The sequence below is a fragment of the Eschrichtius robustus genome, chromosome 7 (genome assembly GCF_028021215.1).
Source record: "Eschrichtius robustus isolate mEscRob2 chromosome 7, mEscRob2.pri, whole genome shotgun sequence".
Lineage (NCBI taxonomy): Eukaryota > Metazoa > Chordata > Mammalia > Artiodactyla > Eschrichtiidae > Eschrichtius > Eschrichtius robustus.
The window spans coordinates 79,740,662-79,767,897 of NC_090830.1; the positions used below are offsets into that span (position 1 = coordinate 79,740,662).

The window sequence follows — 27,236 nt, forward strand, 5'->3', positions numbered from 1 at the left end:
TCTTGCCGGAGAGCCACGTGAGGGAGCCACCTTGGAAGCAGATCCTTTAGCACAGTCAACCCTTCAGATGACTGTAGCCCAACTAATATATTGACTACAATCTCATGGGAGGCCCTGAGCGAGAACTACCCAGCTAAGCTTAATTTTTGACCCACGGGAAGTTGCAGATAATAAAATGCTTGTTGTTTTAAGCTATTAAGTTTTGGGGTGATTGGTGACACAGTAATAGCAACTAATATCATACTTATTCGGTCTTGACCTCACTTGACCACTCCGCAGGATGTGACACTGTTCAGCACTCCCTCTTCCACCCACTGCTTTCCCACATTGGCTTCCAGGAAAGTACTTCCACTTGAGTTTTCTTTTAGCCTCCTAGCCAGTCTTTGTCAGTTTTCTTCATTAGCTCCTCTGCTACTTGTCCCTGAAACAACCACTTCTCCTAAGACTTCTATCTTTATTCCTGTCACATTGCTTATGGACTTTAATCACACCCATGATTAGCCATAATTAAAACTAAAATTTTCATGTCAATGTCTCCTCTCCAGACCTGTCTCCTAGGCTTCTGCTTATAGGACAACCGCTTATAGGACAACTCTATTTAGAGTTGGTGGTCCCTGGCTCCTCATACTTATTTGAAATTGAATCATCCTCTTTATCTTCACACCTGTCCCTCTTCCCATAGCCCTTCCAACAATGAGTGAGACCGTTGTCCTCCCAGCTGCTCAAGTCAAAAATGTTGCTCCCAGCCACCCCAGACTCCTCCTTACTTGCTGCTTTCAGGACCTTAGTCCTTTGACTCCAGCCAATATCTTTAGACTCATCTTGCAAATTTTTCTACAGGTTTTTCCAGCTTTACTTAATTACTTGTGGTTTCCAGATGATTCTTGCCACTTCAAGCCCCTGTATGGCTTTGCATATGCCTCTTTCTAGAATTTTGCTTTTCCATCCTTGACCTGTTGGCTTTCCAATTTTGATAAGTCCTACTTTCAAACTTTAGGGCAAGCATCTCCTCAGTCTAACTGTGCCCACAGTTCTCTGTGCTTATGTTTAGCATCGTCCTTGCAACTCCTGAATTCTCCATCCTCCTTTGTAGGGCAATTCTCCATGGTATTTCTACATGTCTTGTGACAGCTTTTATCTCAAACTATCTTCTTAAGAATGTTTGCATAGCAAACAGCCTTGGGAGACAGGGGTAGTAACTCCCTCTGGGACAGGAGGCAGAGGGCAGATTTTATTTCCAGAGAAGTATAATAATGTATGTCTCTGGGGCAAAGACTGGGCAGGTTAGCAGCTCCTGATAAGGCAGGAGGTTTTCTAAGTTTAGGATTCCTCAGCTGTGACACAAATGCATGGTGTGCAGTTTCTACCTAGGGTGCTCTGCATCACCCCTGTGGAACACAGAGGGCAAGGGGAACTGATGTGAACATGAAGCTTATGCTGCCTGCTGAGCCATACATAGTAAAGTCCTTTGTCTGAACTTCATGTCTTCTGCCAGCATCTATGAACCTATGAAACTATGGCAGGCTAACTTGCTAGCTTGCACATAGGGAAAATCTTGGACTCTTCCCAATTCTTGACACCTCTCCACATGCTTGACTGTAAGTGCCTTGAGAGCAGGAACTGTGTCTGAATGGACTTTTCTTCCCTTGTAGGTGACACAAGGTAGTTGCTTTATAAGCGGTGGCTGCTACTAATGATGCTTTGGTCTAAAGAGCTTTGGATGTAAGCACTCAGATATATTTACTGAATCCAACTTTGAAATAAATTGCCATGATTCTGCTGCTGGTTATTAGATATTGTGTACATTCCTTGGAGTTGTAGAGGGTGAAGGCTCAGATCTGTGTTCTGTGGCACAGTGAAATTCTCTGGGGGTTAAAAATGCTAGCTAGTTCACAGGGTGATAAGCCCTACTGCAGGTAATGAAGGTGGCTGAGCAGAGTCTAGGTTTTTCTGGGAGGTGGTATATTATGCTGCAGTTGTGATGGGATGGCATTCTCTGCCATTAGTCTCACAGTAGCATCAAACATGGCCAGAGCAGACCAGTTCCCTGTGGAACCAGACTGACTTCAGACCAATCTGTCTGAGCTTGAATGAAGGAATTTATCAGTGCTTCTGGTGCTTGAACTTTTAAGAGCAAAGGCTCTTCCCTTCCTCTAACCCTTTGCAATGACTAATCCCAGCCATGACTAGGCAAGATTGCTGGCTGGGTTTGCTCATGGGAGGGAAATCCACCAGGCTGCAGCTTTAATCCGGCTTTGCATTGTGGAAGCCTGTCTAGCTATCCTTTTTTCCTGGTTTAGGAGGAGATGGAAACTTGTCAGCATTTGAGCAGAGGTGGCTTTCAGAGCCAGAGTCAGGGGTCAAAAGGCTTTGCTCATAGTCTACGGCCAAATGGTTATTAAAGACCACTTCATCTCATTTAAACTTATAAATAAAGAAACTGGGGTACAGAGGGGATAAATTGCTGATAATTGGCGATCGATTCCGGAGCCTAAATTGACTCTATTTCCATCTCAGTAGACGCCTTTTTTTTATTCCCTTGGCTCCCTCACTCTTCCTGCATACCCAGGGAACTTGAGTGCAGCATGCTGATGCTTGGTCGGCATGATTCCTAAATTTTCTAGCAGGCTTGACTCACTAAGACAGCTCCAGTTCCCTGACTGTGTAAAGCAGTCCCACCTCTAAGCGAGACGGAGGCGGCAGAAAAGGAACCCTAGGGCGTGAGCCGAGGAAGGGGGGCGTGCGGGGCAAGGCGGGGCACCCTGAGACGTGCTCGTCTGTTCAGGGAGCGGCAACCCAAGAGAGACTCTCAGGTCGAGTTCCGCCCTGCATGGCGATTACACGGTGGTGGGAGGCGGACGAAGTAAGGGCGTGCACAAGGGACGGGAGGTGCGTCTCTGTGCCCCACTCGTTTCTCCTTGGGCCAGGAGAGAGAGACAGTCTTTCAGAAGCGCACGCTGCACTTGTTCAGTGTAGAAGGGGTAACGCTCAACTGACTCCCTCCTAGACTGGGGACTGGCCCTGCAGGGTGTGCGAACCACAGGGTGTGCGAAACTCTCCAAAGGGAGTTGGAGAGAAGTACGTGACCCAGGGTGCGCGGCCACTCCCAGTCGCGCCAAGCCCCGCCCAGGCACGCGCCTGAAGCCCCGCCCCGCCCGTGACGAGCGCGCGCGGGGCCTCCGCCACATCCCTAGCCCGCGCGTTCCCCTCCACGCTGCCTCCGCCGTTCCCCGCCCCTTCGCCTCAGGGGCTGCCCTCGTAGCTGCCTGACTTGAGGTCCGGCAGCTTCTGCTTTTCCTGCCCCTGCCGAGGGATCGAGGCAGCTCATCCCGTGGGCAGCGGTGCTCTCGGAACACGTGGCCGTTTCGGAGCAGGTTGGAGTGAGCAGCGGACGGCGCTGCGGGGACAGGCGCGGTGGGCAGCCCCAGGGGCAGCGGCAGGGTCCTGGCGGGGGGAGGACAGGGTTGCGGCGGGCGGAACGGTGTCTCCTTCACTTCGCCCTCCAGCCGCGGCAGCTGCAGCGGGACGCAGAGCTAGCCGAGCGGCCTCAGCTGCTAGCGGAGCGGCAGCGGTGCCTGCCCCTCCCCCCAGGAGACCATCAGGTACCGCCGCGGCCGCCTGACTCGGACCTTGGGGCCTAGGCTCCGGCGGCCAAGCAGGACGCCTGAGCCGGACTCGGGGTCGGCCCCGACTCCCTAAGATGGCCGCGCTGCCCCGCGGCCCCTCTCCCCTCTGTCTGAGACCCCCTTCTGATCCCTTGATTCGCCTCTGAGCCCCGCTGACCTCACTTCTTGTTCCTCCCTCAGATCACCTCTCCTCGCGGCCTCGCTATGGCGACCTACGGACAGACCTGCCCACGGCGTAAGTAGAGCGGAGATCTCTGCGGGATGGGGCGGCGGTGTCTGGGTAGCCGAAGCCTCCCGACCAGAAAATCGCAGCTTCTTTCCCCCTCTCTCTCCAAGAGCTTGGAAGTTCGCCCCTTTCGGTAGCCACTCCACCGTCTGACTTCCCTGGCTTTGCGGCGGAGGGGCTGGGTGGTTGGATTTCGGATAGGGGGACTGACTAGGCCTGGGGAGCTGGTCTGTGGCCGCATTCACGTTCAGCTTTGACGAACTCAGAAGCAGAAAGTTATTAATTATCGGGTTCAGCTTTTGCAGGATTGGATCGGTCACTTTTTTAGAGGAAGTAGTAACCCCCCGTGTGAGGGCGCAAGGTCATTCATTACATGTGCTCCTAAGGGCGTGGACGTGCTGTGTAGAATGAATGAGCTGGTGTAACGACCTCAGATTGCTTGCCCTTATGCCTCACAGCGTGGGCCGAGGGCTTGAGTGTCATATTAATATGTTTAAAGTGCATTTGATATTTAGTTGATGCAGGCGCTTGAGTGAAACATAAATGGGTGTATTTTTTTTTTAAGTTCCAATATTTAAGTTTCAGAAGTATGAATTATCTTTTTCTTTCTACTTAAGAATATTGGTTTTGATCTCCTTGAGGATACTAAAGGATGAGTAGGGGGGAGAGGGACTTGTCTTAGTTTTTAATTTAATCTCATTTGGTTAAATCAGCACATTCCAGTGAATTTTGGCAGGTATATCTGTACGTACAGATATATACATGTGTATGTGTTTGATTCTTTGTACTAGTCCCATCCTAGGAAGTGAGGCTACAGGCACTGTGTAAATTTAGGAATAGAAAATCTTTTTACATTTTGGAGGGAATTTCCCAAGTTTGTACAAGCACTTAACTGTGATTATCTATTTTAGGAATAAACCTTTGGTGCCGATACCTCCTTCATGGATCGTACTAGACTACAGTGTTATTGTAGCTTCTAGTGGTATCAAAACCAAGTTGGACTGCTTGGATTTAAAGGTAGCAGTGGGTCATAAGCTAGTTCTTGGACAGACTGTGGGAGAACAGGGACATTAACACCGGAATGTTTCTTCCCAGCAGCAATGTGTATTCCTCCATCATATGCTGACCTTGGCAAAGCTGCCAGAGATATATTCAACAAAGGATTTGGTAAGAAATGTTTTAAAAATTTTAGATCTGAAGCGAAACTGTGTGTTTGGATTGCTTAGTGAATTAGTAATTTCTTCAGATTGTAAATACCTTGCTGCAGTAATTCTTCTATTAGCTACATTTAAGATAATATTTCTGTTAAAAGAGTACTGTAACAATCCACATTCCCCTCCATCCCACATTTCCTTCCTCCATCCCAATTTCCTCCATTTTTTCATACTTTTAGTTCAGGGAATTTACCTTTAAGAAAAAAAACAATTGTGCTTTCATTTCGTTCGGATATAGTTTAGGCCTTGGTTGACTAGAATTACGATGTTTTACTGTTTTTTGCATTTATGGTGGTGACTCATAAAGGGTTATGGGTTTTTGCAAATAAATATGGGTTTTCTTAAAGATTTGTTCCACACCCCACCCTCCCTATCCTTTAGATTATTTCCCCAGTTGTTCAGATTATTAATTCCAAAGCGAGGTATGCCTTTGGGATAAATGTTCTAAATGCCTGTATTATAATAAACTATTGACTGTTCTGATATTTAAGTTGAATTGATTTTCTGATCTGATGTTTAGGTTTGAAAAGCATTTTTTAATAAATGCTTTGATAAGATGATTTGAAAGCTATCTTTGAGGGTGGGTGCCAAATACATACCAACATACTAGGCAAAGCTTCATAGAGGTGTTCTGTCCTTTACATGTTATTTACATAGAATAATTTAAATTGTTTTCATTTAAATATTGTATATCAACACACATTTTTATCCCCCCCTGAATATGTGAAATCTTTCTGGTTTTTGTTTTTTTAAATGTAGAGTCAGCTATTGGTATGCATCTTTTATACAAAAAGATCATTTTGTTCTTCTTTTGCTCTCTACTTGAAGGTTTTGGGTTGGTGAAACTGGATGTGAAAACAAAGTCATGCAGTGGCGTGGTGAGTGTTAGGTATTTGATAAGTTCTGACGAGCCTTTATACAATTTTTCAACCCATAAAATAGTCATAACTGAAAGATGTCTACCCATTTTATCTTAAAGAAGGAGCAAAAGATAATTTCGTTTTAAGGGAATTTTATCTTGATTTATTTTGGCTTTGGATATGATTTCTGATTTTCATGTGGTCTTTTGCCATATTACTTTGTATGCACAAGGAACTCAGGAAAGACTCTGGTCATGTGGGATTCTGTTTACTCAGTAAGGTTGCAAGCTTAAAGGCAGGGAACCTGTTATACTTTTTTGTAACCCCTTCTTTTAATGCCTGTGAAAAACATTAAGAGTTCTGGGCATAAAAATATTCAGTAACTCTTAATTTGAGTGTACTAATCATTTATGTAATGGTCATATTCTAGCAGCCCGCCTTGGGGAGGGTTTCCACTTGTATTTTGTGAATTTAGAGAGTCCTAAATTTGAGTATTTTTAAAGAGGTTACTATTTTGATATTTGGATGTCTTGATCCTGCCTAACACTCCCTCAAAGAGAGTAAAGTAACATTTAATTTTGTGTAATTTTTTTCTTCGAAAATTTTTTGTTTGGGGATTGTTTTGGGGATGGGTATAGTGTGTGCATATTGAATATTATTGGTTATTTTGATAAATTCTTCCTATAGTTGTTAACGCCCTTAGTGCATATAACTGGTATTTATTTAAATTAATCATTTTGTAGTTTCTCAATGCCTAGACTTGGATTTCTGGGGTTTTATATTGGTCACATCTGGTTTTTGGTTTCTTTGGTCTGAAAGGAAGCCTGAGTATTTAGTGTGGTTGAGTGACTTACTTGCTCAAGGTAACAGGTTACAGAGCAGTGACTTAGTGTTTGTTTTGTGTTCCCTCTCTTAACCTGTTGCCCCTTATAAACCACTTGCTGTGTATTTGCTGAAACACAAAAGGCCTTCTAAAAAAAGTAGAAGACTCAATTCTTGTGTTTAAAAAGCTTGTTGGCTGGCTGGAGAGCCAAAATAAACTTTAAAGTGGGGAACAGTCAGAGCAGTATATCTAGTACTAGATTGTTTGATAAATCAAAATCTTTGTTGGAAAGGAAAGGCTTATTGTGGATAGGAATTTTATGAAATTAAGCTTAAGAACATGAAGGATATGTAAGAGTTTGATTAGATATAGTATGTTTTAATTTACATTTAATGTATGTAATTCAAAAACATGGTACTGATCTTGTAATATGTACCTGGCCCCAAATAGTCCCATTTCTCACCTGAATTGCAAAGATGTCTGGGCCACTGCAGAAGGTAGAAGCCTAAATGTCTTGGTGAGGAGTGAAAGGGAGGGTATAAGCTCTACCAGTGGTGTCATCTGACCCAATTCTGGTCCCAGATCACAGTGTGATCTTCTTGGTTTTGTGTCTTGAGGACTCCTTGGCATGTACTTAGCATGTATATAAGCTGGCTCAGTCTGTGGGCTGATGGGTGGCAGTGGGTGGGGCCTCAAGAATCATTAATCATTGTCACTCAGGACTAAAAATAGCTACTCGTACACATTTGCATTTCAGATCTGTTAGAGCGTGGCTCCATATATGTTATATTGTTTTAAGAATGCATTCTTGTTGTGTAGAGCATGTGAAAATGTGCAGAGCTTTCAAAGTCTCAGTCCAATTTATCCTCCAGAGGTAGGTTTTGTTATTACAGTTGAGGTAACTGAGACCCAGAAAAGTGTCTTCCTCAGTGTTACTCATTTGGTAAATGCCAGCCAGAACTGGATGTCAGGACTCCTAATTTCATATCCAGTGTTCTTCCCTAACACAATCTGGTGCTTTTTAGTATGGGCATTGAGTGCCAAGCTTTGACTTGAAATTTCTGTTACTGAAAGCATCTAATTTCAGGAGATTGTATATAAGACCTAAAGAATTGAGTCTGTTTCACGGCAGAGCAATAGTTACACAAATGCTCTGTTTTCTAAGTGAAGGATGATTGGTCTTTTCTCCTATTGATAGACTTTTTGATATTTCCTCATTCTGCAGGTATCACAATTTCAGGTCGAAGGCTTTTCTTTATTAGATCAGATTAGCCATCTTTAAATTTGGCTTTCCAATGGCCTTAAGAGTATAACCATCATTAGCAGTCAGATCAGAACCCTCAAAGGGCATTTTTAACATTTTATCTTGGAAGATTTCATTTTCTTGCCTGTATACTAAGCTCTGGAAGGTTAGATTTCTGGATTATCTGTAGCAGATCTTGAATTTCAGTTAAGCCCTCTCCATATTATGCCTTTCTTTTCAGTTGGTGTGCAATTAGGGATTGGCAAGTTATTTATATTTGCTACAAACATAAGATTATATAGTGCACTTCAAATTGATCACTGCATAGGTTATTTTTTCTACTAATATCATCAGTTTTACAGAGTATAGTTTATATTATGCATGATATAAACCAGTTGTTATAGAGTAAATCTATAATTGCCCTCCCCGTTTTTTTTTTTTTTTTTTTTTTTTAATGAGAATGTGAAAGATGGCTGGAAAGGCATTAAACCTGATGAAGACTCTTTATGTCAGAAACAATATTGAGGTTACCAAAGAATTAAAAAAAAAAAAACTTCTGTTTGTGGCATAGAGTCTTACAGTGGGATGCTTTCCTTTTAAGGATTTTCAGGAACCATTTCATAGTAAATTGTGTATAAACTCAGATTTTAATGAAGGGGGTCTGTGATTAGCCATACTGACCTATTTAGTGTTTCATTCAATATCAGGCAGATTGGAAGCAGTACTAAAACATCCATCCACCCCCACCTACCTCCCCCACTGATTTTTTTGAATCCCAAATAAAATCACCTTAGCAGAAGTTTCCTTAAAAGTTGTATAGTTTGTTGTTCACTTGAGAATCAGAAACAAGTAACTTTTGATCCATTGGTTGGAAATGTCAGCAGTAGTAAGGTGTAGTCAGTAACTTACAGGCTAATTTGTCGCTCTTGTATATACTCAGTAGCAGAGGGTAGGAGTGTTTGGGAAGCTAGAAAAAAGAGGATTAGTGAAATTATTGTGTTTCAGTGGGTTTTTGTGTGTGTGTGTGTAAATTAGGAAGTGGATTCTTCTAGGCTTACGAGAAAGTTCCTGAAGTTTGTCTTGTCTTGTTAGGAATTCTCAACATCTGGTTCATCTAATACAGACACTGGTAAAGTTACCGGGACCTTGGAGACCAAATATAAATGGTGTGAGTATGGTCTGACTTTCACAGAAAAGTGGAACACTGATAATACTCTGGGAACAGAAATCGCTATTGAAGACCAGGTAACATTTGAAAATGTGCTTTAGTATTAATTATTTTATTTTTGTATTTCAAAAAAGAAATAGAGCTGAAAACAAATTCTTTTTCTCTCGAAATAGATTTGTCAAGGTTTGAAACTGACATTTGATACCACCTTTTCACCAAACACGGGGTAAGCATGGACATTTTTATCTGCTTTAAATTTAAAAGCATTCTTCTTTGGTATATTTAAGAAAGGTGCACATTCAGCTGCCTTGTGGTGGTGAATTTCTGTTTCTGCCTTTGGAGCATGAGCAGTATGGTTGTTGGCTTGCCTTCAAATATTTGCCTCTTACTGTGACACTAACTTGGGTACCTAACATGTTTTTTGTAGGCTTTTGTGACTGATAACCAGTTCTGCAAAGCAGTCTTCCTATGGTGGTGGTGGTCCAGTTGCCCCATTTGCCTGTCTTTCAGTTCATTGAGCCATATTTTTTTTTTTACCTCTTATGATATCTTGCTACCTCTTATACAGGCATACCTTGGAGATATTGCAGGTTTGGTTCCAAACCACTGCAATAAAGTGAATATTGTAAAAAAGCGAGTCATACGGATTTTTTGGTTTCCCAGTGCATATAAAAGTTATGTTTACACTATACTGTTGTCTGTTAAGTGTGCAGTAGCATTATGTTGGGGAAAAAAACAATGTACATACCTTAATTAAAAAATACTTTATTTGTAAAAAATGCCAACCATGATCTGAGCCTTCACCAAGTCGTAGTAGTAACATCAGAAGATCAGTGAACACAGATCACTGTAACAACTATAATGCTAATAATAATGTTTGAAATATTGTGAGAATTACCAAAATGTGACACAGCAACACAAAGTGAACAAATGCTGTTGGAAAAAACACCCAAACAGATTTGCTTGATGCAGGATTGCTGCAAACCCTCAATTGCTACAAACAGGTGTGGGGGGGAGGGAAACACAGTAAAGTGAACTGCAGTAAAACAACGAAGTGTGCCTGTACTCCCCAGTTACAGTGAGGTTCATTTAAATCTGTTTTGTGCCCTCTGTGCAGAAGTTATGTCTGTAAATCTTTCCCACTGACATCAGTTTTAAGACAGTTTGTTCTTTTTCCAGAAAGAAAAGTGGTAAAATCAAGTCTTCTTACAAGAGGGAATGTATAAACCTTGGTTGTGATGTTGACTTTGATTTTGCTGGACCTGCAATCCACGGTTCAGCAGTCTTTGGTTATGAGGGCTGGCTTGCTGGGTACCAGATGACCTTTGACAGTGCCAAATCAAAGCTGACAAGGAATAACTTTGCAGTGGGCTACAGGACTGGGGACTTCCAGCTACACACTAATGTGTGAGTATTTCTTTTGTGGGATATTATGATGTAGGACCTCAAAGTGGTATTGATGTCTCCTGTCATCTCCTGTGAATCTAAGTACAACCTAAAGGAGTTCTCTTAACATAAAAAGATCATCCTTGGGCATTTCTAGAATGCCCTTCAGAAGTGTACAGTAAAAACCATTAGTCTGAGTTTTGGTGCTGAGAGAGTAAATGTTCATTTCACATGAGGCTTGATGTGCTTTGGATTTTTAGAAGAGGCTAAGACGGGAGGGAGTTCCTTGGTGGTCTAGTGGTTAGGATTTGGAGCTTTCACTGCTGTGGTCCGGGTTCAGTCCCCAGTCAGGGAACTGAGATCCCACAAGCTGCATGGTGCGGCCAAAAAAAAAAGGCTAAGACATTGCCAAACTCTATGTGCATTCATTTGACTTAATTGTCTGTGATGTGTGAGGTGCTCATTTGATAGGATTACCTAAAATGTATAGAGTTTTTACCTAACCCAAATTAAATGTATATGTAGAAAGGACTTAAAAAGAATTTTTTCCCTTATAAAAATGATGCATTGGTATATAACAGAAGTACAAAGAAGAAAACAAAAATTTTTCATAATCCCACCATCTAGAGGTATAATTTTTGTTAATTGTTAATGCTTTGCTGTTTCATCTTTTTATATGTGTGTATATAAAGTACATACCAAAAATTCTGTTTTGTAACCTTCTCGCCCACCTTGATACATTTTGATCATTTTCCTATAGCATTATGTATTCTTAGTGATTGTTAGTGGCTGCATGATAATTCTGCTGGGTAGATATACCATGATTGATTTGACCAATCCGTGTTTTTGGACATAAGTTGGGAAAAGACCATTGATGACATTTTTTAAAAAAATTATTTATTTTATTTATTTGTTTTTGGCTGTGTTGGGTCTTCGCTGCTGCACGCGGGCTTTCTCTAGTTGCGGTGAGCGGGGGCTGCTCTTCATTTCAGTGCGCGGGCTTCTCATCGCGGTGGCTTCTCTTGTTGTGGAGCACGGGCTCTAGGCGCGCGGGCTCTAGAGTGCAGGCTCAGTAGTTGTGGTGTACGGGCTTAGTTGCTCCGCGGCACGTGGGATCTTCCTGGACCAGGGATTGAACCCGTGTCCCCTGCATTGGCAGGCGGATTCTTAACCACTGCGCCACCAGGGAAGCCCCGAAAAGACCTTTTAAAACTAAAGTTTTCAGTGGAATACTAGAGACCCATGTAAGCAATGGCTTTTATTTAAATGTAATGCTACAATATCAGCCTTGTGCCTTAGACTTTATTACATTGTCTAGTCTAGGTTGACTAATTTAAAATATCTTATAGCAATGATGGGACAGAATTTGGAGGATCAATTTATCAGAAAGTATGTGAAGATCTTGACACTTCAGTAAACCTTGCTTGGACATCAGGAACCAACTGTACTCGCTTTGGCATTGCAGCTAAATATCAGTTGGATCCCACTGCTTCCATTTCTGTGAGTACTGCTGTGGGCTTAGAATGGGATTTTGGTTGTGGGACTTAATCTTTGGGTATATTGGATTGTGTTGAAAATTTGAACTGTGGTTCACACAATTCCCAATTTACACACAGATTGGGACTACAACTCGGAATGCTGTTTTTTTTGTTGAGACAGAGATGTTTGCTATCCAGGCCACAGGAGTTTGTTTAAATTAACTTCAAAAGCTGCTGAAGTAGTGTAGATAATAACTATGAGGGCCAAGCCTGTCCAAGCCCAGGGAGGCCAGTGTTTTGGGCCCTGGGCAGTTCTCATCCTGGTTGGAAGGTAATACTACTCTGTTACTTTGTGTTTGTCTTTAATGGTTTACAAAATATCTTCAGATTTGATCTGAGCAGCCAGTGGTACACATGCTGTTTTGCAAGTGAAGAAACCAAAGTTTGGAGAGAGGAAGGACTTAGACCACAGCTAGGGAAGGAAGGAAAGAGAGGTAGGGCCAGGACTGGACTTGCATGACTTTTGACTTCCCTTCTGTCTAGGGTGACGAGGTAGCTCATCCTGCTTTGCCCGGGACTATCCCAACTTGAGCACTGAAAGTCCTGCATCCCAGGAACTCCCTCCCCTCTATTGTGGGTTGGTTGGGTTGCATGGCCACCCTAGTCCTGTCCTTACACTCTTTCTGCTATTTCTTCCTTCAGTCATAGTGGATTGTGGTAGGAGGGAGTACAGTGTCTGAGGGTATAGAGCGCTGGCTCCAGTTTCAGGCAGATCAGCAGCTCTTCTTGCGTGTTAGTTGCTTACAGGTCAAGCACTGTATGTACTAGAATGAAAGAGAGTTCAACCTTCCATGAGAGTTATTTCTGTTACATAAAGTCATCTTCATTCCTGAGGACGATATGGTTTGATAATTTAGGCAGTTAAGTTTTAGCCCCATTCTTGTTTTAGCTTAGCAGAGTTGTAATCAGAGAGAATGAGAAGCACCCGGAATGCTTTTCCTGTTGGCAAGGCAGTGATTCATTTATTTTTCCCTTCTCTATTTCTAACTACACTGTAGCAGTAAAATCCTTAGGATTCACACAGCACACTATGCTGTGGTAGCTACATTGCTATTCTCTTCAAATGTATGTCTGTGGCACCATCACAGGTTTAATGCCAGCAGAAGATGCAGCTCTCTCACAGTCTAAAATGGGAAGGCAGCTTGGGACCTGTGTGCCAGTGAGTGACTTCTGGGGATTAGTTTGGAAAACTATTGAATATTTAGCATGGTCCACCTAAGTAGTGCTGCTGTTACCCTAATCAAGCATAAAAGCATTGCGTAATGCTCCATTAGTTTCATGGTTGACTCCTAAAATAGTAGGAGCTGTTTTATTGTTTGGGGCTCTTAATTTGTTTGGCACAAGATGGTTACTAGTGGGGCATTTCTTCCTTAGACAAATAACTCGCACGGTCATTGGTGGCTCATGAAGACTTGGCTGTAGTGCCAAGTGAATACAGGTGTTGTTTATGTGACTTTTGCCTGTATAGTTGGATCATTTCTCTCTCAATTGGGCTGTTTTGATATACATTACAAAAGAGTGTAGACATCAAATCATTTCCAAGTCTGTTTTGATCCCAGAGGCTGTTTGTTATCTTTTTATTACCATAGCGCTCAAAATGCTGAAGAGCAAAGTTGCCTGACTAGGCAACCTAGGCCATGGAGAGCAGGGTGAGATGCCCCCATTTACAGCCATAGGCCTCTGGTATGGTTTAAGTGATGTCAGTGGTGGGAGAGAATGGAGCTAGAAGCTTTTCCTGACCATGTCTTGCTCTCCAGGATTCCTTCCGGCCCTTTAAAGTCTGTGACTAAAATCCTAAAATCGTAGAATTGTACAAGGAGGGAACGGTCTGGATTGGTAAATGATGCCCCTTTGGAACGTCTTCTTAAGCACAGTCTAGTTATATACAGCCAAGACTCAAGGGCATTAATGAGAGGTGTGAGAAAATGAGTTAAAGGAGTTGTAGTCAGTCTCTTTCTTCAGAGGAAGTGCTTGTCATTTGGAGATTTGGAACATGCATGGTTTAGATTCTTTAGGAATACCCCTGAAAGTAGTGTGTGTCGTAGTCACAAATTTAAACTGTACACATGCCATACTTTGAGGGTGGTGTGTGTGTCAATGTCATGTAGTTAGTGAGCCTGGTGAACTTCCATTACCCACATTCTGGTATGGTTTTATGTGCTAGATTAGACTCAACAAGGACAGTTTTTATGAGAGTGCTTAGGCTTTTGTGCAATATGGACAATTTGGGGTCTGTGGACACATCCCAAAAGATTGCAAGAGTTTTGTGTCCTGCTGACAATTTGAATTTAGTGGATGAGGATTAAGTGGCACCTAGTTTTTGCTTAGCTTAATACAGTATTAAATTTTATTAACTCGTGGAAAAGTGAACGCGTCGTAATTGTATGATAGGGAAACACCCAGGGGCTTTGTCTCTCCATTCAAAAATTTGTCTTACATTTGTTTTTGCATTTTATCTTAGGCAAAAGTCAACAACTCTAGTTTAATTGGAGTGGGCTACACTCAGACTCTGAGGCCTGGTAAGTATTAAGGATTGTTCTGATAGTGGTTTCAAAATTAGTTTCATTTCTCAGCTTCTTTTTTTTTTAATGGAAACTTGAGTTTATGCTTCAAAAGGCAGTATTAAGAGAAAGAAAAGACATACCATAGACTGAGAAAAATGTTTGCAAATCATACAAAGGTCTTGTGCCCGTAACACATAAAGAATTCTTACAACTCAATAATAAATATGACAAACAACCCAATCAAAAAATGGCAAAAGACTTGCAAAGACATTTATATGAAGACATACAAATAGCTAATTAGCACAGGAAAAGGTGCTCAGTGTCATTAGTCATTAAGTAAATGTAAATTAAAACCACAATGAAATACCACTTCTACCCACTAGAATGGATATAACATTAGAAAATAACAAGTGTAGATGAAGATAGGGAGAAGTTAGAGCCCTCATACAGTGCTGGCATGCACATAAAATATTACAGCCACTTTGGAAAACAGACTGTTAGATATTTTTTTTTAAATAGATCTTTATTGGAGTATAATTTCTTCATAATACCGTGTTAGTTTCTGTTGCACAACAAAGCGAATCAGCCATATGCATACATATATCCCCATATCCCCTCCCTCTTGAGCCTCCCTCCCATCCTCCCTATCCCACCCCTCTAGGTCATCACAAAGCACCGAGCCGATCTCCCTTTGCTATGCTGCTGCTTCGCACCAGCCAGCTATTTTACATTCGGTAGTGTATATATGTTGAAGCTACTCTCACTTTGCCCCAGCTTCGCCCTCCCACCCCATGTCATCAAGTCCATTCTCTATGTCTACCTCTTTATTCCTGCCCTGCAACCAGGTTTATCAGTACCATTTTTTTTTTTTTTAAGATTCCATATATATGTGTTAGCATATGGTATTTGTTTTTCTCTTTCTGACTTCACTCTGTATGACAGACTCTAGGTCCATCCACCTCACTACAAATAACTCAATTTCGTTTCTTTTTATGACTGAGTAATATTCCATTGTATATATGTGCCACATCTTCTTCATCCGTTCATCTGTCGATGGACATCTAGGTTGGTTCCATGTCCTGGCTATTGTAAATGGTGCTGCAATGAACATTGGGTTGCATGTGTCTGGTTTTCTCAGGGTATATGCCCAGTAATGGGATTGCTGGGTCATATGGTAGTTCTATTTTTAGTTTTTTAAGGAGCCTCCATACTGTTCTCCATAGTGGTTGTATGAATTTACATTCCCACCAACAGTGTAGGAGGGCTCCCTTTTCACCACACCCTTTCCAGCATTGATTGTTTCTAGCTTTTTTGATAATGGCCGTTCTGACCGGCGTGAGGTGATATACCTCATTGTAGTTTTGATTTGCATTTCTCTAATAATTAGTGATGTTGAGCATCTTTTCATGTGCCTCTTGGCCATCTGTATGTCTTCCTTGGTGAAATGTCTATTTAGGTCTCCTCATTTTTTAACTGGATTGTTTGTTTTTTTGATATTAAGCTCCATGAGCTGTTTGTATATTTTGGAGGTTAATCCTCTGTTGTTTCATTTGCAGATATTTTCTCCCATTCTGAGGGTTGTCTTTTTGTCTTGTTTATGGTTTCCTTTGCTGTGCAAAAGCTTTTAAGCTTAATTAAGTCCCATTTGTTTATTTTTGTTTTTATTTCTGTTGCTCTAAGAGGTGGGTCAAAAAAGATCTTGCTGTGATTTATGTCAAAGAGTGTTTTTCCTCTAAAAGTTTTATAGTATCTGGTCTTACATTCAAGTCTTTAATCCATTTGGAGTTTATTTTTGTATATGGTGTTAGGTAGTGTTCTAATTTCATTCTTTTACATGTAGCTGTCTAGTTTTCCCAGCACCACTTATTGAAGAGGCTGTCTTTTCTCCACTGTAAGTTCTTGCCTCCTTTGTTGTAAATTAGGTGCCCATATGTGCGTGGGTTTATCTCTGGGCATTCTATCCTGTACCGTTGATTTATGTTTCTGTTTTTGTGCCAGTACCATACTGTCTTGATTACTGTAGCTTTGTGGTATAGTTTGAAGTCGGGGAGCCTGATTCCTCCAACTCCGTTTTTCTTTCTCAAGATTCAGCTTCTTCTTTTGCAAACCTTTCAAGCATACAGAAGAATTGACAGAGAGTACAACGAACACATGTTTACCTTTTGCCACAGTTTTTTATTCCTTTCCTTTTTTTTTTTTTTTTTTTTTTTTTTTTAATGCTGAGCCGTTTGGAAGTTGCAGCTATCATGACATTTCCCTAAATGCTTCAGCGTGCATCTCCTCAGAATACGAACATTCTCCTGCATAACCACAATACTGTTATCACACCTGAGAAAGTTAACAGTGATTCCATATTATTATTTAATATCCATTCTCTATTTACTTTCCTCACTTGTACCTGAAATGTCTTGTAGTAATTTTTATTTCTCCAGTCATAGTTCACTCATAGCTTTGGTTGTTTGGTCTCTATAGTCTCATTTACTTTACATAGTATTTTGAGCCTTGCTGTGGTTTCTAGAGCAGTACTTCTCAAATAGCAGTGTGTGCATGAATCACCTTGGGAATCTTGTAAAAATACATAGGTCTGGGGCGAGGGGTTCTGACTTTCTAACAAGCTCTTAGGTGATGCCAGTGTTGCTGGTTCTTGAACCACCAGCTGAAGAGCAAGGTTCTAAAGCACTTGGAACTTTTTCCCCAGACTTTTTGACTGTTTTGAAACCTAAAGAAAAGAATGGTACTACGAACACTCATACCTTCCCCACATTGACCAATTACTAACATTCATCTTGTTTGTTTTATCTCTCCATGTCTGTATACATAATCCTTCTTTTCTTTTTTCCCCACATATCCTTATGAATTACTTAAATATATGTTTTCCAAACACACAGACACATCAGCCCTAGCATACATATCATGAGAGTAAGACATTTTTAACTGCATCATTTTAAAGACATCATAACTATAATACTGTTTTCACAGCTAAGGAAATTAACAGTTTGAAATAATACCTAATATATAGTATATATTTGGATTTCTGCACTTGTCCCAGAAATGTCTCTTAATTGTAGCTTTTCCTTTCCAGGATCCAATTATGGTTGTCTTTTAGTCTGGGTAGTGTATTGAACATGATTGTATTTTCCAGAGCTGTTTGAGCTTTATTATGAACGTTCTTATGCTCGGGGACTTGATGCCTTCCTTACTGTGGATGTGCACATGAATTGTCTGGTGTCTCAGATACTCCCAAGCGCCCTCTGGTGGCTGGCACTAGTAGGTCATCTGACAAGCTGAGGAAAAGTGACAGGTTGTGGCGTGACTGCAGACTCCCATGAGGTGTTTCAGGCACATGATGGTTGTCTGCTTTTGTTTACAGGTGTGAAGCTTACACTGTCTGCTCTGGTAGATGGGAAGAGCATTAATGCTGGAGGCCACAAACTTGGGCTTGCCCTGGAGCTGGAGGCTTAATCCAGCTGAAAGAAACCTCTGGGAATGGATATCAGAAGATTTGGCCTTAATATATTTCCAGTGTGACCGGCAGGCTTCCCCCCCCCCTCCCCCCCGGAAGGTGATCAAAACAAAGGATGATCTAAACAAGAGCTGTATTTTAAATATTTAGGCAGTTACTTGTTAGCTGGTTTCTAGTTGAATTGGTTATCTATCTAGTTACCAGTGCTGCAGTCGTGCAGTCACCTATACATTATTTAAATGTATTTAACTGTTAAATGCGCTACCCACCAATAATGAAATAGACCTTTATGAAAACTGTGCAGTTGTGTGCATGTTTGTTTTTATGTTTCTTTTAACATTGAATATTGCCATTGAATGAGATGGATCAGTGGATGTTTTAAGATGAGGTTAAAATTTTTTGTTAATTTCAAACATCATTAGAATTACTTTTGGTATCCCAAAACATTACAAATTATGAATAAAACAAGTATACATAATTTATGACTCTAAGTATTTGCAGAGTTAAAAACTTGGCAGCTAGGGTCAGATCTTCCTTGTATCTAGCTAGTACTTTATTTTTCCAGTGAGCATTTATTTTGCTCTTTTCATAAATCTGTGCCACAAAGTCCTCTGACCCGAGAGTAACTCCATGAGATTTTTAGACTACAATAAAGTAAGAAGATACATGCCTTTATATCTTCAGTTTGTAAATTTGAAAAATTACATTGGATCATCGTGAACTCCAGGAAGAGTTAGCAAGTGATGAAAAAAGAGAAATGAAGGGATGGTGCTGAAGGTTGTATACACCCACCACACCCCTTTGGGTTATTGCTTTGGAAATGATCCAGGCCCTAGTTAGGTGGGATGGGACGAGGTGTAGGGAAAGGGAGCAAGGCATAGACAGACAGTGTCAGTACCCAGAGGGTCTGTAAAATGGAAGTGTACGGGCCCCAGTGAGAGGTCGTTACTCATTTCTTTTCAGGCAGACACTGAAAAGCTTGGGCCTAAGTTTGTGACCAGAGTGCCTTCAGGCTCTGTGGCCATTGGCCTTAATCTGGACTTGAGCTGAATGATAGAAATTAATAGATGATTCTGGTTGGAAAAGTAGGAAAGAGGAATTTTGATGGGAGAAGAGTTAGATACCATCAAAGGTTAGAGAAGGGTTTTGTTGAACAAATTCATAATACTAGATCTGTGGTATAGTTTGAAGTCAGAGAGAACAGATAAGAAAATGTAATACTTACTCATTACCCAAAAAGTGATACATGCTGAAAATTTCCAGGTCAAGAAGAATCTGATGAGAGATTAGCAACCCAAACAAGCTTTCCATACAGGTGGAATGGGGGGCACAGAGGCCCCTTGTGATCTCACTGTTTGTCCTAAGGGACTGGCTGGAATGGCCCATTGAATAAGACACATAACTTAATGGCAGTAAGTTGGAATTTGAACCAGTTTGTTTGAATCAGGCAGGACCTATTGCTAGGTAAGAAAAAAAACAGGAAAGGGTGTCTGCAAGCTAGGTATGAAAGCGTCTCTTGTGTTTTCAGGATACTTAAGAGTAAAATGGACCTGTTCACCCATGTGCTTCTTATATACTTTTATAAGTGGGAGAGAGGAGGATAGTTTACAGCCAGGTTCCTGAGGGTTGTCTGAAATGCAAGTATATATCCCAAATGCTGTAGGGTCGTGAAAGTTGCCAACTGTGGGCTCATGGGGCTCCTGTGGCCTTGATATGTTAGAAATTAATAGATGATTAATTTATTAATAAGCAGCCTCCAGGTTCAGTTCCACCACCCAGGCCTAACAGATGGTGGCAAAACCTAATTCTAGGCTGATGCCATTTCTGCCTGAGGCCTGAGGCAGTGTTGATGGAAAGGACACTTCATATCTGAGCCTGATCTTCATTTGTGGTGTGGAGATAAGATCTTCCTATGGATTGTGGAGGTTTAAACCAGAAGAGTGAAGCACCTGGCTCCCTCTCCACTTTGGCTCATAGGCTCATAGATGTTTGTGTTGGAAAGCTTAACTTTCTCTTCATCTTCCTCTGGGGAACTTGTTAAAAATTGCCTCCTACCTATTGGCCTGTCTGCTTCACACCTCTGGCCAATGATCCCACTCAGTCTCTCATGTTCTTCAAGGACTTCAGGGGGAGGACAGGATATATACTCCAGTCAACCTTGAGGTCCTCAGGTCTAAGTCAAGTGGCCTGGTCTCAGGTGATGTTGACCAGGGCCTCCACTGCAGAGGTGAGGCCAAGCTGACAGTTCGTGACAACATGGGCAAACGGCCAGCAGAATTGGCATAACACTTACACGGAGCAAGGCCCTTTTCCTGCCATCGGATCCCAGATTGGTCTCCACTAGTTCCAGCTGCACTGAACAGGAACTTCATTCATTTGCCCCTCTTAGGAAGAGGTGTCGGAGGGAGACCACAGGGGCTCTACCAGGCTTCCAGCACTCAGATCCTGTGGAGGCAAATCTCCACAAGGAGCTGGGGTTTCTGACCAACTGCATGTGGGCAGGTCAATTAAAACTTTTGATATCCTGCTTCCAGTCAGCTGGAAGCTCCTGTGGTCAGGCCACAGCCCTGGTGCCAGAGGGTCCTCAGGAGTGTGCCAGGGAGGGGATGAACATCTGTGGCCTCAAGGCTCCCTTTTGTTGAAGATGTAGCCAGTGCGGGGCCTTCCCTCCCTACCCCACTTCAGCACATACGGAGGCTCAGAAGATGGCCGTGTCCCAGGCCTCACTTTATTATCAGATTTAAAACTCGGTGTTGATGGCTGGGGCTCCCAGGGCCCCTCCCTTGAGGCCACTCGCTAGGGGCCAGCCCTAGATCTTGAAGGCTAAGGTGAGGCCGTCGCCCAGGGGCAGGAGGCTGATGTGGACCCTAGCGTCCCGCAGAATGCGCTCATTCAGGTTTCGCACACACTGGGCCGCCTTGTCCTGCGGTTTAGGCTGCAACACCTCTCCACGCCACAGGACCTGCGGAGGGGCGGGGCATCGTGGGGGCGGGGCCTGGGGGGGTTGCCTGAGCAGGAGGTGGGGTGAGAGCTGGAGACCCAGGACCTGAGCAGGCGAAAGTGGAAAACCTGGGGACTCAGTTCGAATACCTGGGGGGAGGAGCTTACGTGATTGTACTAGGCGGGGCTCTGGGGCAGTGGGGCGAGGAGGAGCCCAAGGAAAAGACGGACCCAGCTCAAGAGGGTCTTTCTTCTCCCCCGGGGCTGTCCCTTACACTGAGCACAGCGAGGACGCCTCCGGGTCGCAGCAGCTGCAGGCACCGCTCGTAGTAGGCGGTGCAGTTCTCCTTGTCCGCATCCACCACGGCCACGTCGAAGGTGCCGGCCTCGCCCGCGGCCAGGAGCTCGTCTTGCGGGGTAGGGAGGGGCAGATGCAGCTGAGTCCGCAGGCCCCAGCGGCCGGAAGCCCCCGCCCAGGCCGGCCCAGGCGCTGTGACCATTCAGGTACTCGAGGGCCCCTGCCTGCCACTCTGCATGTGGCCGCGTACCGGGTGGCGGGGGGGGGCTGTCATTGCCCAAGCCCGCCCGGCGGACCGGGTCACTACCTCGCGCCGGGTGGTCCCATTTGGGAAATGGCGCCAAGGCCCTTTCCGCTCCGTTGCTCACCCAGGGTCTCCAGGGCGGGTTTCAACCGAAGTTCGATCTTGTGCTCCTCCTCGGCCTGCGTGCGAAAGGAGCGGGGTCAGAGTCAGCATGTCCCTTCTCCCGGGGCTGGGAGTGGCCGGGCTCCAGGGGCCCGACGAGGGCCTCAGGTGTGTGGGACACTCACCTGCCTCCACAGGGGACGTCCCAGCTCCGGGGGCCCTGCGTCCACCTCGCAGGTCACCACGCGCCCGGCCGGGGGCAGCGCCAGAGCCAACGCTAGGGCTGAGTAGCCTGTGAAAGTGCCTGGGGACGTGGACACGGACAGGCTCAGGCCAGAGTAGGGCGACGGCCCGGTGACTCCGGCCCCCAGTGACCCCAGCCGCGCGCCCTACCCAGGTCCAGCGCCTTCTTAGCCTTGATGAGGCGAGCCAGGTTGGCCAAGAGCTGGGCCTGGTCACAGGTCATCATGGAATCCCCCTGCGGCTGCTCCAGGGTCAGCTGCTTGGGGGGAGGAGAGGGTCGCACTAGCCCTGCCAGTCACCCAGCTGAGCCCCAGGTTTAGAGCCCCCAGAGGCGTGGCTGTGGGCGTGGCCCAGGGGCGGACCCTCATGGAACGCCCAACCATGGCCGGCCTGCGCGGCCAGGAAGCCCAGACGGGGCCACCGACCAGCCCAAGGTCACACAGCCACGTGGGTCCCTCCCGGCCCGAGGTGGGCGCCCGTTCCCGCTTCCGGCCCTGCTGACCAGCCGCAGGCTCCGCAGCGCCGGGTGCTCCCGCATGGAGCGGCTCAGCAGATACTGCCACAGGGGGCTGTCCTCAGGGGGCAGCAGGCGCTTCTCTCGCCGGGATCGCCATGGAGGGAACCGTCTCCCTGCCGGGGAGGGGTGGTGCTGGGTCAGGGCCTGGGGCTCCAGGGCGCCAGGGGTGAGCCTCAGCCGCAGCCAGCCTCGCGGGTTCACGGGCTCTGTTCCTGCGTCCGTCCGCCCGCGGGGCCTCTGCCGAGGGTGCCGAAGGCCCGGCCCTACTCACCCAGGAAGAGGCCGCTGGCGAAGGCAGCGCCCAGCGCGACCGAGCCCAGGGCCAGCGCGGCGGGCACAGAGAGCCGTGGCACGGGCTGGGTCATGGTGCGGGCAGGAGGCAGCGGCGTCCAGGTCACTTGCGCTAGGGCTACTGGGACCGCCCTGGGACCCGCGGGCCCTCGCGCCTCCAACTTGCCGGGGCAGTGCCCTCGGAACCGCGGCCTCGACCACCATCTGGCGGCCTCATGGCCTTACTGCAAGCCCCGCCCGCGTGGGTCAGTCGTCATCTAGTGGCCGCTTTCGGAACTGTGCCGGCGGCTCTGCTGCTTCCTCATCGCTACCATTTTTGCTGAGAACCCCCAGGGGCATATGTGGGTGGGCGAGTAGAACGTCGGTATAACAGGATACTAACAGGTACAAATGATAGAAATTAAAGGAACCCTGGGAGGGACCGAGAGGATCAGGGGGGGGCCTCTTGGGGGAGGTCACCAAGGATGTCAAGTTGAAGGAATGTATGTTTGGGGGGAGTTGGGGTTTGGGACCCCTGGGTCAGGTCTGGTTGATGGGGTGCTGAGACAACACCCTTAGTTAAAATCATGCTCTTGGGTGCGAGGTAGACTTGGGTGTGAGATCTTGGGCCCATCAGTCTCTGAGCCTCAGTTTCCTTTGTGTAAAACTGGGACCACTGTCTTACTATTAATGGCACCAGATCCCATAGCCTGGCACACAGTAGCTGCTCAAGAAATGGCAGCCGCTGTTATCATAAGTTGAAGATATCTTGGGGAGGAAAGATCAGAGGGCAGGTGAAGTCCCCTTGTAGGGCTGTTCCGCAGGGACGCTATCCAGTGAACAGTGATGGAAACACCGACTGCGTGCCGAATGGGGCGAGGCGAAAGAAGCTGTCCTGGCTTGTGTTAGTGAAGCTGGGCTCAGAGACCACAGAACACAGGGAACTTGTGTGTCCCGGCTTCACAATTTCCTCTTCTGTCAAATGGGTTTCTTAATAGTCCTGACCTCTCGGGAGATGAAATGAGAAAATCCATGTGAAGGATTCACACAGGGCCTGGGACTTATTGGGCTATAGCTGTTCCATTTAAAAGGAGTCAAATTCCATCGGCCGTTGCTCCGCGGCTGTCCCCTGACACCAGCCTTCAGCAACCACACTGGGCAGACTGGAGCCCCACCGGGGGCTTTCTAGGCGAGGCTCAGCCCCCTCAAGGCTCAGGGACAGGCTTGTTGGGGGAGGTTGGTTGAGGGAGCGCCTTGGCTGAGGCTGAAGACACGGGGCGAACTAAAGAAGCCCGGAGCTCAGAGCACGGGACTGACCAGAGCTGTGGGAGCCCTGGGCCCGTGGGAGGCCACACAGGAGCGTGGACACACAGTGAGCTCTTTTGACCAGGAGGAAACCAGAAGTGCTTTCATGGTTTCTCTGCTGAGATCCTTCCACCAGGCCAGGCGGCACCGGGGCGCTGGGCTCAGCCGGGGCTGCAAACCGGCGCTCTCTTTCCTTTCTGGGGGTCTGGGTTTGGGCAGGTCCCCAGCTCACACCAGAACCTCCCTACCCCTGCCTGGCTTCAGGCCGGAGCCTGTGGAGGTGGGAGGCGGGCGGGGAGGGGAGGCATGTCACCATATATCCCCCTCAGATTAAAAAACTAATTTGAAAAGATTAATGTATTCCATTCTTGTTACGCTGGCTCTGATACCTCTGGGCCTGCGGCTGCTCTGCCTCCTGATTATTGAATTTTTATGGCCTGGTAATTAATTGCAGATTCCCTGTTTTGTTCTATTTCTTTTTCTCTGACATTTTAATTTCAACAAAAAGCAGTGGTCTCCATGCAGGTTCTCTCTGGAGATCCTAATGGTCTATAAAACAGAATGACTTATAGATGTGGCACCCACTTCAGTTGGCGAGCGATTGTTTGAAACCTTGCTGATCACGCAAAATTTAATTTTTCCACCTCCCTCCCCCGTTCGCTACTCATTTCTTGTCTCTTCCATTACAGCGCCGGTGTCTCAGTTCACAATGAAGGGAGCAAAGTGTCACCTCCAAATCTGTTACAGGGCCTTTTCCTAGAAGACCAGGGGGCTGAAGACAAAGTAGGTTTGGGTTCTTTTCCTTGGAGGTGGCCCTAGTGGTGGCGGTGGAAGCTGGGCGTCCCCAGAGGGCCACGTGGATGTGGGCAGCTGTCCCCAGGGGTGGGGGAGGATCATTTCTGCCTCTCTCAGTTGCCCTTTTGGCCAAGTGCAGCTGCCCCATTAGGCACCAAGGCACCTGCTGGTCATGAAGACAGAGAGGACGCGTGCCCATACATGCTGTTGGGTCGACACCAGGAAGTCAGGGGGTTTAACCCCTGCCAAATTCTTAGCCAGACTGGGTCACTGGAAACAGCTGTTCACAAAAATGGATCTGGTAGAGGCCCCTGAGTTACTAACCTAATGCCCCCAACCCCTACTTCTCCCAGCCCTGCTAACTTCACACAGGCTGGGCGCCTTCCCCCAGGAACCCCTAGGACTGGGCGGGGTAGGGGCAGAAGAGTAAGGTCATGGAGTCAAGTTGGGCCTAAAGGATTGGAATTCAGATATCTTCAGGGGTCAGGCAGGCAGGGGAGGGGAGGGCGGTAGGGAGCAGTGGGGACTGTGGTGCTCCAGAACTGATGCCCCATCAGGTGTGGCAGCCCCTCAGCTCCCACTCATGTGGCTATGTGGGAAGAAGAGCATATTGTGGCTGGAGCTTCTGATTTTTCAAAAGAGGTTGGAAATCTGGCTTTTAATGTGAAATCTCACAATTTAAAACATTTGGGTTAGACTTTTTTTTTTTTTTTTTTTACGCTCCATGTCAGCCAAACTGAATACATCTTTGATCTTTGTGTCTGACCTGGCCCATAGGACAACTGTTTCTTCTGATTCGGAGCATAGGTCAGAGAAGTTAGGACATAGGAGTGGAGTCTGTCGGGGCCAGAGAGGCCTCACTGGCTGGCTGATCACCCCCAGTCCTCAGGCCCTGTGCCAGGAATCCTCCTCCTACCTTTGGGCCCTTCAGTCCCCTTCCTGCACTTGTGGGCTCTTCCCCGGCAGCTGTGGTTCTCCCAGAGGTGCCTGTGAGCCTCTGTCCAGGGGCTTGCCTTTTTTTGGCTGCACCACATGGCTTGTGGGATCTTAGTTCCCCGACCAGGGATGGAACCTGTGCCCCCTGCAGTGGAAGTGCAGAGTCCTGACCACAGGACCACCAGGGAAGTCCCCAGGGCTTGCCTTCTTTAGGCCTCCTCTCTCCACAGACAAACTTGCAGCCTGGAGTCTGACCACATCTGGGTGAGGTCTGCCGAGCTTTTCACCTAAGACTTCGGAGGGCAATGCTGTGACTCTAGGGGCTCCAGGGGCCGTGGTGGGCCAAGTGGGCTGATGCAGACAGACCATGAATCAGGAGCTTCTGGGGCCCCTCAGATGAGCGGGGCAGGACGGGGGCCACGGCCTGCTCCCGCCTCCCTGTGCTGAGATGCTGCGGAGCTGGCGCTGGCAGTGCCCTGGCCTCTCATGCCTCAGTTTCCTCATCTGGACAGGCCGGATGGGAAGTGACAGCATGGGCTCCGGAGTCCGAGGGACTTGGGTTCAAACATTGGTCCACCACTCACTTTGTGGCTGTGTGAGCTCAGAGTTTCTCAGCTAGAAAAATGGGATGATCCTTCTGTCTTAGCGTTCTGTGCTGTGTAACGAACCACCACGTGCTGAGTGGCTTAAAACAATGCCATTTTTTATCTCGTGGTTCTGTAGGTCAGGAGTCGGGCCAGGCCTGGCTGATCCTCTGCTCAGGGTCTCACCAGCCGGAAGGCACCTCGAATACTTCTGGTGCTTCAGATCACTCTGCCTTCCTTTTCTGCTTTTCAGGGCTCACGTGATTCCAGGGGACCCACCCGGCTAATCCAGGATAATCCCCCCATTTCAAGGTGAGCTGGTTAGTGACCTTAGGTCCATCTGCAAAGTTCCCCTTGCCAACTGAGTTGATGACCGAGAGAGTAACATTGGTGGTAGAGATCATGAGAGAGTGGTCAAATTCTGCCACAAGCTCCAGCCTCTCAGTGTGGTTGTCAGGATGAAGATAACCCTGCCCCGTCCCCCCTCTTTGAGAACCACGGTGTGAGGTTTTTGGTTTGTTTTTATTTTTGTCCGTGCCACGCGGCATGCGGGATCTTAGTTCCCCAACCAGGGATTGAGCCTGGGCCGCCTGCATTGGGAGCGAGGAGTCTTAACCACTGGACCACCAGGGAAGTCACATTAGGTATTTAAATACAGAGGATTCCCTGCTACTGCATAGACAGAATGGGTGGGGGGCATGTTCCTCAGAGCCACCCTCTCAAGAAGCTAGCATTGCCCCCGTTTTCCAGGTGTGCAAACTGAGGTTCCCAGATGTCAGATGACATATAAGTGGCAGAGCCAGGTGTGAACCTGTCCCTGTCTCAGCTTCACATAAGAGTTTGTCATCTCACCACTGGCCCAAGTCCAGAGCTCCTGTATCCCCTGGAAATTCATCGAGTTCTCTTGAGAGGCTTCCACCATGCACCAGAGATTTACCTGTGACCTGACTT

General features: G+C 46.0%; 2 protein-coding genes across 4 annotated transcripts; one reads left to right on the top strand and one right to left on the bottom strand.

Moving 5' to 3' along the window:
• The first annotated feature begins 3,444 nt into the window (after positions 1–3,444).
• On the top strand, positions 3,445–18,352 carry VDAC2 (voltage dependent anion channel 2). Of its 2 annotated transcripts, none has more exons than XM_068547948.1 (10): positions 3,445–3,602; positions 3,807–3,861; positions 4,948–5,019; positions 5,895–5,944; positions 9,085–9,237; positions 9,334–9,386; positions 10,340–10,567; positions 11,896–12,046; positions 14,546–14,603; positions 17,959–18,352. In XM_068547948.1, exons 2-10 carry the CDS (start codon positions 3,831–3,833, stop codon positions 18,048–18,050), a joined length of 888 nt encoding a protein of 295 aa, XP_068404049.1. In that variant the 5' UTR covers positions 3,445–3,602; positions 3,807–3,830; the 3' UTR covers positions 18,051–18,352. The 2 variants fall into 2 exon arrangements, with proteins under 2 accessions (XP_068404049.1, XP_068404050.1); XM_068547949.1 differs by having other exon boundaries at positions 4,951–5,019.
• Positions 18,353–20,749: 2,397 nt separating this feature from the next.
• COMTD1 (catechol-O-methyltransferase domain containing 1) lies at positions 20,750–22,898 on the bottom strand. 2 transcript variants are annotated; one of them, XM_068547952.1, is made up of 7 exons: positions 22,667–22,898; positions 22,381–22,508; positions 22,029–22,134; positions 21,821–21,939; positions 21,658–21,712; positions 21,267–21,400; positions 20,750–21,013 (listed from the first exon to the last, which is right to left on the bottom strand). In XM_068547952.1, exons 1-7 carry the CDS (start codon positions 22,758–22,760, stop codon positions 20,861–20,863), a joined length of 789 nt encoding a protein of 262 aa, XP_068404053.1. In that variant the 5' UTR covers positions 22,761–22,898; the 3' UTR covers positions 20,750–20,860. The 2 variants fall into 2 exon arrangements, with proteins under 2 accessions (XP_068404053.1, XP_068404052.1); XM_068547951.1 differs by having other exon boundaries at positions 22,029–22,137.
• Between the last annotated feature and the right edge of the window lie 4,338 nt (positions 22,899–27,236).

Bases quoted from the DNA above. Each gene is read 5' to 3' on its own strand.
- VDAC2 (XM_068547948.1), top strand. From the start codon at position 3,831: ATGGCGACCTACGGACAGACCTGCCCACGGC. The intron at 3,862-4,947 runs GTAAGTAGAGCG...GTTTCTTCCCAG, and splicing joins CGGACAGACCTGCCCACGGC to CAGCAATGTGTATTCCTCCA. The intron at 9,387-10,339 runs GTAAGCATGGAC...TTCTTTTTCCAG, and splicing joins ACCTTTTCACCAAACACGGG to AAAGAAAAGTGGTAAAATCA.
- COMTD1 (XM_068547951.1), bottom strand. From the start codon at position 22,760: ATGACCCAGCCCGTGCCACGGCTCTCTGTGCCCGCCGCGCTGGCCCTG. The intron at 21,940-22,028 runs GTAGGGCGCGCG...CCACGTCCCCAG, and splicing joins TAAGAAGGCGCTGGACCTGG to GCACTTTCACAGGCTACTCA. The intron at 21,014-21,266 runs GTAAGGGACAGC...GCCCCTCCGCAG, and splicing joins GCGTCCTCGCTGTGCTCAGT to GTCCTGTGGCGTGGAGAGGT.